Source organism: Gavia stellata, chromosome 1 (genome assembly GCF_030936135.1).
Source record: "Gavia stellata isolate bGavSte3 chromosome 1, bGavSte3.hap2, whole genome shotgun sequence".
NCBI classification, from domain to species: domain Eukaryota; kingdom Metazoa; phylum Chordata; class Aves; order Gaviiformes; family Gaviidae; genus Gavia; species Gavia stellata.
This window is the reverse complement of record NC_082594.1, coordinates 64,520,846-64,534,677: the sequence shown is the minus strand read 5'-3', so window position 1 is coordinate 64,534,677 and position 13,832 is coordinate 64,520,846. Positions and strand designations below refer to the sequence as shown.

The window sequence follows — 13,832 nt, the reverse complement described above, 5'->3', positions numbered from 1 at the left end:
CGTACTCAATAATTATTTCTGTTGAAACATCAAGGTTCTGAAATAATTTAATGTTATTAGCTGCTTGTAATAGGCACACAGAACTCAGTCAGCTTGTGAAATATGGGTCAAGAACTTTCAATATTCTTATTTGTACACAAATATAATTTTATCTATTTTTATAATCCAGGCTTTTAGATGGCATCCAGTACTGTGGTAGGTATTTTAGTACTCTGTGGGAACATTTCTCTATGTTTAGAAACAGCACAATTCACAGATGTAAAATATGCATAGATATTATAAGGATATCATAGAGTAACAGGGTTATTTAGTGATTTAATATATGTTTAGTTATTAAAGGATAAGAATCATTATTAAAGGGATAAGAAATGCCAAATGCTAGTGGAAACTGCATGTCAGTCCAGAGGTACCAAGGGTGGCACTTAACTCTGGAAATGAAATAAACATTTTAAAATTTCACAGATCCTTCCGTAAGTTAAAATAAAGAAAACCACTGGAACTGCTGAAACAGTTCAGCCAGAATTATGTTTGTGTGTGCCCAATAGATTTATCATTGCCTAAGAAAATGAACCTAGCTAGGAAAAAAAAAAGGCAGAATAAAAAAAGGGTAGAAGAATACCTCACATATCCATAGCAGTGGAGGGAGAACAATACTTTGAGATTCTCTTTGCAACAGCCTAAAAGCCAGGACATTCTCTATTGCACAAACCAACAAACTCCCTGCAAGAAGCTCCATTAAGTTTTGTACATTCTCTACTAAATGTAATATAAATAATGCTGGAAGATTATTCAGACTGCACACCAAACATTTGGAAGTTAGGAACTGCCAGACTTAAAACTGGCCATGCCACCTTTATTTCCTAGTATCTGTCTATTTTATTACCTAATTACATCCCCCCACTCAAGGCACCCCTTTTCATGTCGATCCTGAAGAACTCTAAGTACATGACAGACATGAATAATTCAACTGACTTCGGTGGAATGACACAAGAGTTTACACCCATTTATAATCACTTTAGCAAATGAGGGTTGCATTATAAAACTCAGAAGATGCCCAGCAAACAATACTGATATTTATTTTTGCCTTCTAAATATAGAATAAAGCTAAATGTCTGATCTACTACTGAAAACTCCAGTCAAAAAAGAAAATTTATTTTCTCCTATACTCATTTGTGCACTGTCGATAAGCCCCAGAAACACCAGCAGCTTTATCATTCTCACAGTCCAACTATATGACATGTAATATAAGGACTGATATTTTGCATGTACAATACTACTTATTCTGTGGGCTAGAGAACTGGTGATACCATGGTATAACTTCAAAAGCTGCTTCTGTTTGAACTCCAAAATGTTGTTCTGTTTTTTGTTGGAGCCTGTTACAAACCATTAATTCTGTTCCTTGCCATAGATGGGAGCTAGACTGAGACTGTGAAATACCTGCAAGAATGGATAAATGTAAAATAAGTCAGTTGAATCATATCCTAAAAATAACCATTTTTCTTTATACACTACAAATGAAGTCCAGCCTAATTAGTTGAGCCACCTTAGGCATCTGAAGTTATCTAGTTTATTTCTTGTCTTTTGAGTATTAAAGAGGACCAAAGGGGGAAAATGGAGAAAATAAGCCGAACAGCTACAAAGAAGCACCTAACGGGGGTAAAATAGAATTTTCTGTCTACATTTAGTCTATTTGTACCATATAGAGCTATTTAACTTGTTCATAATATGAATAGGCCACATACTATCACTATACTATCACCTTGTACAAACACATGTCAAATGGCCTATAGCCTCTGAGACAGTCCCAAATACCTGCTTACATCTAGGCAACTCTCCAGGTGATGTACACCGATTCTAATATATGTGGCTTGCCAGGGAGAATGTCAGTGCACTCTGGGTTCTGGTCATCCCTTAAAGCATAACAATCCTCTACTTCAGCAAGTTTTCACAAAGGATTAGTAATTTAGAATAATTCTGAGACTGCTATAAACTATTCCAAACTGGGCCCCACTATCAGAAAGGTTGGCAAAGAAAAAAAAAAAAAAAAAAGCTGTGGGAAGAAGAAGAAGGAAGAGGGGATGTTTGGAGTGATGACGTTTGTCTTCCCAAGTAACCACTACAGGTGATGGAGCCCTGCTTTCCTGGAAATGGCTAAACAGTCCGGGGAACTACAGGCCTGTCAGCCTGACCTCGGTGCCGGGGAAGGTTATGGAGAGGCTCATCTTGAGGGCGCTCACGGGACACGTGCAGGATAACCAAGGGATCAGGCCCAGCCAGCACGGGTTCATGAAAGGCAGGTCCTGCTTGACCAACCTGATCTCCTTCTATGACCAGGTGACCTGCCTAGTGGATGAGGGGAAGGCTGTTGATGTTGTCTACCTGGACTTCAGCAAAGCCTTTGACACTGTTCCCCACAGTATTCTCCTAGAGAAGCTGGCGGCCTGTGGTTTAGACAGGTACACTCTTCGCTGGGTAAAAAACTGGCTGGATGGCCGAGCCCAGAGGGTTGTGGTGAATGGGGTGAAATCCAGCTGGCGGCCGGTCACAAGCGGAGTCCCCCAGGGCTCGGTTTTGGGACCGGTCTTGTTTAATGTCTTCATTGATGATCTGGATGAGGGGATAGAGTGCTCCCTCAGCAAGTTTGCAGACGACACCAAGTTGGGCGGGAGTGTTGATCTGCTTGAGGGTAGGAAGGCTCTGCAGAGGGATCTGGACAGGCTGGATCGATGGGCTGAGGCCAACCGGATGAAGTTCAATAAGGCCAAGTGCCGGGTTCTACACTTCGGCCACAACAACCCCAGGCAACGCTACAGGCTTGGGGATGAGTGGCTGGAAAGTTCCCCCGCAGAAAAGGACCTGGGGGTGTTGATCGACAGCCGGTTGAATATGAGCCAGCAGTGTGCCCAGGTGGCCAAGAAGGCCAACGGCATCCTGGCTTGTATCAGAAATGGTGTGGCCAGCAGGAGCAGGGAGGTGATCATGCCTCTGTACTCGGCTCTGGTGAGGCCGCACCTCGAATACTGTGTTCAGTTTTGGGCCCCTCACTACAAGAAGGACATTGAGGTGCTGGAGCGTGTCCAGAGAAGGGCGACGAAGCTGGTGAGGGGTCTGGAACACAAGTCTTATGAGGAGCGGCTGAGGGAGCTGGGGTTGTTTAGCCTGGAGAAGAGGAGGCTGAGGGGAGACCTTATCGCTCTCTACAACTACCTGAAAGGGGGTTGCAGAGAGGTGGGTGTTGGTCTCTTCTCCCAAGTGACTAGTGACAGGACTAGAGGAAATGACCTCAAGTTGCGACAGGGGAGGTTCAGGCTAGACATTAGGAAAAATTTCTTCACTGAGAGAGTGGTGAAACACTGGAATAGGCTGCCCAGGGAGGTGGTAGAGTCACCCTCCCTGGAGGTATTCAAGGAGCGTGTGGATGTGGCATTGTGGGATGTAGCTTGATGGACATGGTGCTGTGTGGTGTTGGGTGGGTTGTGGCTTGTTATTGTTGTTGTGTGGCGTGGGTTTTGTGGTTTTTTTTGTTTGTTTGTTTTTTTTTTTGTTTTTTTTTTTTTTTTTTTTTTTTTTTCCCCAGGTTGGACTCGATGATCTTACAGGTCTTTTCCAACCGTACTGATTCTGTGATTCTGTGATTCTGTGAAGTAGAGAATGAATCCCTTATTTTTCTTTGTTTGCATGTGCAGCTTTTGTTTTCCCTATTAAAATGTCTTTATCTCAACCCACGAGTTTTTTGCCCATCTGATTCTCTCCTGCACCCCACTGGGGAGGAGTGAGTGGTTGTGTGGGGCTGAGCTGCCCACTGGGGTTAACCCACAACACTTGTTGATAGAATGTGATGATTACCAAAACAGTCAAAGGCATAGTAATTTTAAAAAATCACGGTTTTAAACTTTGTGGATGATCTTCATTCTTCACAGGGAATTAGTCATTACCATGTTTATGAATTTGGGTTTAAGGTGCCCTCAAAACTGATGATTTCAGAATACTTCATTTACTCACCTTTTCTTGCATTCTAAGAGAAAGACAAACAAAAATGATTACCCTCAACCAGAAAAATCACTTCCAGCTCTAGGTCTGAAGCAACAAACTACACAATGGCAAGATGTCTTGCTCTCCTTGCAAGGATTTAAGGTATCATGGTACATACCAATGCACTGCTCTATGAGAAGACTGATGATATTATTGTATAGCAGACAATAAAGCTAAAAGGGCCAGTGTGATGACCTATCACTTTGCAATCTACACCATTCTCACTAATGCCCTGCCTAACTTGCAGACTCTGAAATGTTTTGCTGCACTTATTAAATTCACAAATGATATATTATAAAATATTGAAACTTCCCTGTTTTCAAGAGGTAAAAAAGAGAGAGGAAAGACAGAGAGAAAAAAACCGAACACCAAAAAGCTTCTGGACAAAGGGAGTTCAGATATGCCATGATGAGTCCCACACACGATCCACAAACATAAACAACACATCTGTGCAATACAGCATCAGCTAATAGCAGAAACTTGATCAGAATCTTACAATAGTTATTAATAACGGCTTTATGCCAGTTGCAGGACAGACATTATTTGACAAAGCAATGATATTAGCATGAACATAAACTTTCCTGCCTGAGAAAAAAAGTATCTTTTCAGAATGACCTCCAAGCAAAGTCAATTGTCTGGGTGGGTTAGTAACAATTAAGTGCTCTGGAGCCATTTTTGACCTAAGGTCCACTATCAGAGCATTTCAGTATCGATGACTGCTACCCTGAGTAGAACTGCAGATTTCAGGATCTGCAGTTAAGAAGAATTCTAAGAAGAATTCACTTCTAAGAAGAATTTCACCTAAGAAGAACTTCATATTGAAATCAGAGGAAAACGTGTAATTAAAATAGGCTTCGAACATACTTTTTTCACCCTCACTGCTATGATTATCATACAAATCCATTATCTTTGTGTTCTATATCTTCCTTCCTAATATTTCCTATTAAAATGGATGTTTTGCCATCTTTTATGTTACTTTAAAACAAAAAACCCACCAGAATGTTAACTCTTTTTAATATTTTAATTTCAACACAATAAACTCTTAGAGATTCATTATTTTTAATTACTCCATACAGCTTACCTGTTTTAATTGAGATATTTTAAAATATTCTGTCCATAGAGGAGGATAAAGCTAGCCAATGAAAAGAAGAAGGAGGGAGAAGAAGGAGAAGAAGAGGGGAAGAAGGGGAAGGGGAAGAGGAAGAGCAAGAAGAAGAAAAAGAAGGTGGTTTAATAGCATGCCTCCAAACCTGCATATGACACTGTCTTACCAGTTAACACAAACAACTACTTACAATCTCAGCTGCATGTCTGCATATGCATAGATAAAACTAAAGACTAGATTGATACCATTTAGACCATTTTTAAAGAGAATTGGAAATGGTAAATAATAACATTCTAGTGACTTATCTCTTCTTGCAACACTGTTAAGAGATGTCTCTACGTACAGCCTCCATGTTCTCTTTCACAGTTTGAAATTTTCTCTCCTGTTCCTTGAGCAGCAACTGAAGGCGAGATGGGAGCTCCATGATGGAAAACACAAGACTGAGTTGCAAGACATACCCAGAAAAGACAGTCTAGAAACCTGAGACACAGTAATGAAATTCCAAGAAACACTCAAAAAGTGCAGAAATAAAGACAAGGAATAGCATACTAGCAGACAGTTATTTGGGCTTTCTGAACAGCATGTATTTTCTCATAGAAATCCTGCAATTCTCATCAGCTAAGTGGAAGGCTCAATTTGCTTATCAGTTCACATAATCCATAAAGGTTGTCCTGAGGTCCAGCAGCCCTGAAGGTTTGCTGCAAAAGGCAGGGAAGGCTAACACAGATGTCTTATTTCAGGACCTGTGGAACTGGACCTTGCAGTCTCCATTGCTAAGCAGTGTCCCAGACACAAGAAATATGTTTGACATGAACCTCAGTCTCTAAGGCAGTCGTTCATAATTTTTCTCTTGAACAAAGAAACTAAAATGCAGGCAGAGCAAAAAGCACTGGGTACAGTTCAGCAACTTGGTGAACCACATTATCTTTAACAAGAAAGAGAGAGAAAAAATTAATTTTAATTTCTAACCCAATTTACAAAACACTAACAGCAGAGGAGTGTTTGTACAGGTGGATGGCACCAAAATTAAGGTGTTCAGAATGAGTGAAACAGAGCGTCTTACTGCCTCATTTTTACCTGAACATGCCTGAACAGCCGTATTCTTGTACTTCACTGAGCAAGAAATATAAGCTCACCTCATTATTCTAGATGGGTCCGTGATTATCATTATTTTTAAAAATTTATATTCCAAATGACTTTTACGTGTCTTCCTTGAGCACCAAGTGAGGTGAATGACACAAAAGTCAGCCAGAATCCATTTTATTAATTGATGCAAAGAGATTAGGTTCCTGATATTAAGCTTGTACAACCAGGCTCTGTCTGTGCCCCAGAGAGTTTCTGAGCCCTACTGTTCTACACTGGTAATAGAGCACACACTGATACTTACTTTTTTCCCATTGTACCACATACCAAAAACATAACAAATTACTATGTTCCTACTAAAGAGCTTTTTGTCTTGGGTGGAATTATCCTTGTTTTAAATAAGATATCAAAATGCTAAATGCTGGAAAGGAACAGCCATCTGCAGACAGTTCCCAATTCTATGGTTATTTTACTATTTTATTCCAGGAAAAGGATATTGGAGGATACTTTACCTATGTGTACAATTAGGGCTGCAAATTGGAATCTTTGAACTCTCCACAACATTGTTTGTGCACTGTCTTCGTTTAAAAGCAAAGCTAGAATTTAAAAATCTAGCCCACTGAGAACGATTCTGAAGATATTAATGCAAAATAGATGGGTAAAGTTTTCCAGGGGTCTAAAATGCATGTCACTCAAGGCTTTATATTTTAAAGATAAGGTAAAAACTTACTTCTGTCTCTCTACTGAAAGAGCCTTAGAATTTGAGCCAACGCTGCAGGCAAATTCAGCAGAAACACTGCAGCTGGAGTTGGCAAATCTGCTGAAATCACATATATCATTTCATAATTACATTGGTGCTGCCTGTTTTTACAGCATTTAATAGCATCTGACCTTATTAATTCCCATTTTTATTATATATTCATTGACAGTAACTGTCACAGCTTCCACTTAAGAACCAGAATTTCCACAAGATTCCTCTTCTGATCAACGAACTTTGGTGATTGAGGGGTTCACCTAGCAGCTGTCAACTTTTACTTTGATAATACAGAAGCAGAACCAGTAAATCCAAAAAGGACAGCAATAGAAATAATGATTAAGCTTTGTAGCCCAGGAAGAAGTGTTCTTGCAAAATATGACCTTTCCTTAGCTACTGTCTTTCTTTAGCCATCGTAGGAGTTCAAATGTGACTCATAAATATATGCTAGAGACCAGTCATATTAATCCCTAATTAGATATTAATAGAAATTTATTCAAATTCATCCAATTAAGAAAGCAATGGTACTGTCTGTATTACTGATAGAATAGCCAGGTTTTACGGTATTCTACCCCTTCACCACAAAGGCCCCTAATTCAAACATTTTGTCTTTTTAATAGCTGGCAAAAAAAAAGTTTTTTATTTTTTCATTAATTATTTTTTTATTTCTGACCACATTACCTATATGATAAGGAAGACCCTAAAAGTAAATGCATGAAAACTTCAGGGAGGGTGGAGGAGGGTAGCAATTCACTGTCTTTTGGCAATTCGAGTTGGGATCTGGACCACGATTTCTCTTTGATTTTGCACAGTGCATTCAGACCTGCCATTAATATCCTTTACTTCTTAATCCAGGTAAGCCAGGGAGAACTGCATATAGTACATTCAGCTCTAGAAAAACAAGATTTCCTTGCATCACTACTATAAAACACTTCGCAGCTGAGCTAAGCCAAGCGGTGAACCACACAGCTGCATTCACTGAAACTCAGCCCATCAGACAGACTCCAAGACACAAAATGAAGGTGAAAATCTTACAGTTATGGGTAAACCTCTCACAGGCACCCATCTGGGGATACATTTTGCTACCTCTAAGTCTTGTCATTCTTGGATTGATGGTTCATAGGGTCACACTTATCAACTATATGAGGATAGCAGGATATTTTGTGTTTTACACCTGCAGACCTATTTTTCCCCTTTGGGGCCACACGGTCAAATTGCTAGTTAGCATGACCCAAACGGGGAGGAAACCCTCCTCTTCGAAAGAGAAAACCTATGTGAAAATCAAGAATCCTTACTAGTATTTAGTATTTACAAACAAGGACACAGCAAAGCATGACAGAATAAGCAAAAATGACTTATCTTTCCATTTCATACAAACATTCAAGACAAAACTAAGGTGTAGGCAAATTTCATTGTTCTCAGGTGCATCCATCATTGAGTTAAGAGACAGAAACTGTCTATTCTTTCTTTCTCTCTCTGTGTTTTTCTGTTGTCAGCTGTCAAGGTCTTTCTCCCCAGAGTAATGGGGAGGAATTCCTTTGCCCCTTGGGGCAAGCCGTGGGGAGGTTAAACTTTTTCAGCCAGTAAGAGCACTTGGTAAGAGCATTCCCTTGTTTGCAGCTTCCTACAGTGAATAAAGAACAATTCCTTCATCTTTCTCTGTGTTTTATTTCATGATTTTTCTGCCCCCCTCACCTCAGTATATTCAGTATAATATTAAATAAATAAACTTATTCCATACTAAAAAAAAAAAAAAAATAAAAGAACATTATCCTCATTCACTGTGATAGAGCTGTATTTCATCCCTGGGCTTCTGAGTATAATGGCTCCTTCCGGATGTGAAAATATCACAGGAAGAGGAGGCCCTATCTTTTGGTATATATTTCTGTACTCAAAGGTAATCAGCAAGCCTTCATTGTCTTTCAGATCCTACTCCTGCTCATGATCCTTCCTTATTTATGAGGTTTTAACTAAGCCTTTAACTATCCATCTCTATCTAGAGCAATAGTTTTTCTGTTTGCTTTTTTCTTTTCTTTTTGGTTCCAGGATAGCTCAGAACGGAGTCTGTTCACATACACAGCAGTATCATTGTGGCCTGTTGTGACCACTACGTGTCATAATTGACATTTTAATTTTACCTCTTTGTATGGTATTTGTATTGGTTTGGGACTGAGGGACCCTAAGTCAAACTTAAGTTGATGTCAATTTTTCTCTCTTTTGCAACTTGAAGAATAACAACCAGTACCTCAGAGAGAGAGGTCTAGACTCTTGTGCAGCATCCTGACTCTTCTGCAAGAAGCAGCTCTTGGAAAGCCATCACACTCAGTAGCTCAGTGCCTCTGCTCAAAGTCTGCCCGAATGCATACCAGTGCAACCATTGCTGCCCACCTAGGGGCTGGAAATCACAGACCATTCTGAACCATGCAAAAGCGGTGGAAGAGCCATGATGGAGGAAAAATAATTGCAGAAATAGAGAAGATATTATTTTCCCAAGTTTTAAAACATTAGAAATACCAATTTGACACCAAAGGAAATAAAAAATTGAAAGCTGAGAAAGTCTGTCAACTTCAGGTCTATAATAATATATGGAAATCCAACAAAATAATTTCTCATTCCAATCCATGAATAGCAGGACAAGACCAGAGTTAGGCTGAGCAGCCAACAAAGCAAATCCATTTTACAAGAACATCGCCAAAACTAATTATCCGGTCTCCAAAACCATCCTGTCCAGTCACTGAGGCAATATGGAGATGTAGTACAAGTGACAGTTTTTTGGAAGACTTTTTGAAAAGGTAGCTCATAATCTCTGAATTCAATAATTCTTTACTTTTTCTTACCTGTACTCCACTGGCTAAAAAAAAACAGCATTAAGAATTGACAGTACTTTTGAACTGCAATCTAATACTATAATTTCTGCTTAAAAATTTTGTACTTTTCAGCCAATAACAGAACAAATAGCCACACACTTGCACTATTTGAAATGAAAAGAATTATCCAAATACACTGAATGTGAATATGAAGGTTAACTGGTCATGGTGAGTAAAGTGAAGAATTTGCATGTTCTGCTGATAAGCTTTGGCCTGTGTGACAGGAATTGCTACTGTCAAAAGCTTTACAACACTGATGGTTTCTTGCAGTACTGCTGGGACAAGACCTCTGTGTTCCTGTTTGTACACATATCTAAAAATCAGGAGTGTCAAGAGATATATGCAGAGTGATTATTGCTAACTTCTGAGTAGGTTCAACATCTATTCACAGGGAATATTATAAAATGTTACTTTTCAGTAACACCATGCTAGCCCCACCACTGTTTAATTCATTTTATGTATAATAATACAATTATTAGGACCTGGTGCAAATAGGTAAAAAGACAGGGGCTCAGCTGCAAGAAACCTGTAAAGCTAATTTATTGTGGAAGAAAAGGGATATAGATGGACAGTAACAAAACTAGAACACTTTAAAATAATAGCATAAATGTTGCTGGCATTATATTGTTGGGTTTTGTTGCCATTCTTGTTTTACTATCACTACTGCAAATAAATATTTATTGTGAGACACCAGATGTCCTCTAAACTTTTAGGTAAAAATTTGTCTTTGGGACAAGGAGTGAAGGAAAAAGATTGAAATTATATTTGAATCTTCAAACATTCTTTTAGTGATATTTTTAAATAAAGTTTCTCCAAAAAAGACAACATATCTGACTCATGCCTATTCTGTTAGAGTGAACAGGCATGGGACCATTCTGTGGCACTGAAGCCAACTGCATAAAATGACCTTTGTACATATGGTTACTCTCTTTTATCCTTGAAAAGAGAGCAGCTGCCTCCACACTGCCCGCCAGGAATGGTCCCAGGCCTGTGCTAACTCTCAACCTCTATCTGGGAATTGCAGTGAGAAAAGCTAAGTGGCAAGGACCAAATTCCTGCCAGGAACCATTGTAAGGATTTAACAATAAAAAAGATGGTGGTTTTGAGCCCATGTAATAGTCCCTTGAAGTGTTCAAGTCAGTAATACAGAAATGGCTATATAGAGATTTCCCCCATCACTTCTGAATATGAAAGCAGCCTGCTTTTCCAAATGTCCCATTACCTGTATCTTCTCCTCAACCAGCCTGCACTTTTGGATTCACGCTGCAAGATGAATATTGTGGTAGGACAGAGGTGGCTTACTTTTGAAACACGTGGGTTTATAAACTCCTATACACCTGCACTTTTTGAATATTTACAGAACTGCCAGAGAGAATATGATCCTGTCCAAGCAGTAATTTAACATCCACAACTTTTTCCAAGAAGGCAACTAAAAGTTTAGATGTGTGTAAGCAGCTGATATTCCCACGCTGTTTTTCAGAAGTAAAATAATACATAGGCCAGATCATGACTGCTCGATATATCACTCAAGGAGTAGATAGAACACGCGGAGAGGAGGAACATGTGTTGAGTGCATGAGGCTGCTAACCGAACATCTCTTGGACAAGAGGTGCTCTTTGTTTGCCGAAGCATTTGAGAATGTAAGTAAGCCAAAACCCCAAAACTGGATTGGGGATGGGGGAAAAGAGTTTGCCTTCAGCCAGAAGCAGTGACATACATCTTTTTGTCTTTTCACATTAATTCAAAATTTCACTAATTTCTAACAACAATAATAAAAATTGAGTTGTGGTACGATCATTAATAACTTATCACCATGCAGAAACAAATCCTAGCATATGAAATGCAAATACTGAACCCATGACACCTACACCAGTAAATTTGAAAAATTAGACTATTCCTCCTTCTGCTCTTTAATTACCTGGAGACAACATGCAATATTTTTTATTTTATAAATCATATAAATAACATAAATTATAAAAATACAACTATTTTATGAAGTTACAGTTTTTTAAATTGGATAAATTTTGCCTATGATCTTTATAAATGTATTTCCACAAATTTCATTTCCTTCAATTAAAAAATAACAAGCCTACACCCCTTGCTGTCAGACATGATTTTTCTCTGAAGAAAGTCTGAAAGGCTCATCAGCAAAACAACACTGCAAGTACTACCAGAACATGACAGAAGGCTTTGTACTATATGTAAGAAAAGGTTTTTATGAAAATTAAAAGAATTTACCTTGACAAGAAGTCTGTGAAAGAGAGACGGATTGGATATCCATGTCGTATGATTCTGACCATGTCTAGGACACCAATGTACTGCAGTTGAGCCGACACATAAAAATTGTCAAAAGTATCTGGCAACTTGGAGTTATTAGGCTTTATACAATGAACAGAATGTGGCGTGCAGTTCTGCAGCTTCCCAATAATATCTGTGAGTGATTTCTGTGGAAAAAAAATCAGTTATCAATCATTATCATGCAGCAAAGGCAATTGCTCAATACGTATGCTTTTGCTAACTTTTTAACATCATTTTCTCAAAAGGCTTGACCTGGCCATGCAAGTGGCTTTCTCAAGCGTATGATTTTTCTCTCTTTCATTGCAATCTATAGAGACTAATCCTGCCTTTAAAATGCTGTGGGTTTTTTTGTAAATTTCTGTCCAGAAGATGTTCACTAACCCTGAGCTGTATTGCCACAGTGGTTGGGCCCCCTCGTTCCAGTCTCTGAAGAAATGAGGATGTTCCTTTCTTTTTCAACAGCTGTGGGGGAGAAAAGCACATACACAATACCTTTATCTCAAGATGGGCACTAAACCTTCATTTTCATTTTTACACAATTTACTAACAAAGGCAAACATTTATACAAATAGTATGTCAAAGACAATGATTTGAGTTTCAGAAAAAACTGGGAAAGTGGATAAATATCCTCAAGTATCTGCAGAGCCATGACTGGCAAGAAAGTTTTGATTTCAAAAGCAGTTGTATACTATTGGAAAGATAAAATACCTTTACCAAATAACTGGGCAGATCAATATGATGAGGAACTCTATTGCAGATGCAGGAATTGTGCAGTTAGTATCCCATACAGTCTGTCTATAAGTAGCATAATTCTGTAACTCTCTGAAAAGGTTCCTTATGTCTTTGGCAGACGCTTAAGTGAGTAAATCTAAGCACAGATCATTAAAAAAATCTTGAAGGCCAAACAATAATATTAATATTAAAAAACCCCTTCTCTTTTCTTCCTGCACAAGTGAATGCTATTAACCTTTTTTTCTTTTCTTTTTTAACCTATTTTCACCCATTATAGACATAAATTTTCAATAACGTCATATCTCATTAGAACCAATTGTATCCCATATATCAGAGTTGGGAGTGGGGAACAAATTTATTTTTTGCGGTTCTACTTCCTATCTTTGAGATTAAAATAGCAATAATAATCCTAAAAGTGGTCCCAGAAATTAGTTTTTTTTGTTAAACTTTCTACAGGAAGGTTGGCAAAATTATTGCATTCCAGGATTTGGCCAAGCTCTTAGATTAAAACCTCTGTATCAATGACAGCTTTTTATCTCTGACTTTTTTTTCATTGCCTTTCTCCAGTCCACTTACCCCTAAAACTCCCTTTTTATCAAGTCAGCATGTTCTGGCCTACTTGTTTTTCCAGTTGCATCAAAAAAGTGTACATTTCCTCAGCTTGACCCACTCAAGCCAAACTCCATTAAAAATATTCCAGTGCAAGCAATTGTGTACTCACTGTGCTAGAGTTTTTTTTTAATTAAAATCTCACTTACTAGGATGCAATAAGATTTTAAAGGCAAATTCATCCCCAACTTCAAAACAAAAAAGTAAGAGATCTGCTTGCTCCAGGTCTTCTCATAAAAAAAACCAACTAGCATGCCAATGACACTTCTCAGTTAAAGTTTACAAAATAATTGAGGAATATAACTAAAATAGAGTTTTCTCCACTTGACAGACAATGCACTCAACCCTTCCT

General features: G+C 38.5%; 1 protein-coding gene across 1 annotated transcript in view; it reads right to left on the bottom strand.

Annotated features, from left to right (window-relative positions):
- MYO16 (myosin XVI) overlaps positions 1 to 13,832 on the bottom strand; it is a 301,679-nt gene that overhangs the window by 72,578 nt on the left and 215,269 nt on the right. Inside the window, exons 25-26 of the mRNA XM_059817431.1 lie at positions 12,521 to 12,601; positions 12,080 to 12,285 (exon numbers count right to left, since the gene is read on the bottom strand). Of these exons, the coding sequence (XP_059673414.1) occupies positions 12,080 to 12,285; positions 12,521 to 12,601 (287 nt within the window). The remainder of the gene's footprint in view (positions 1 to 12,079; positions 12,286 to 12,520; positions 12,602 to 13,832) is intronic.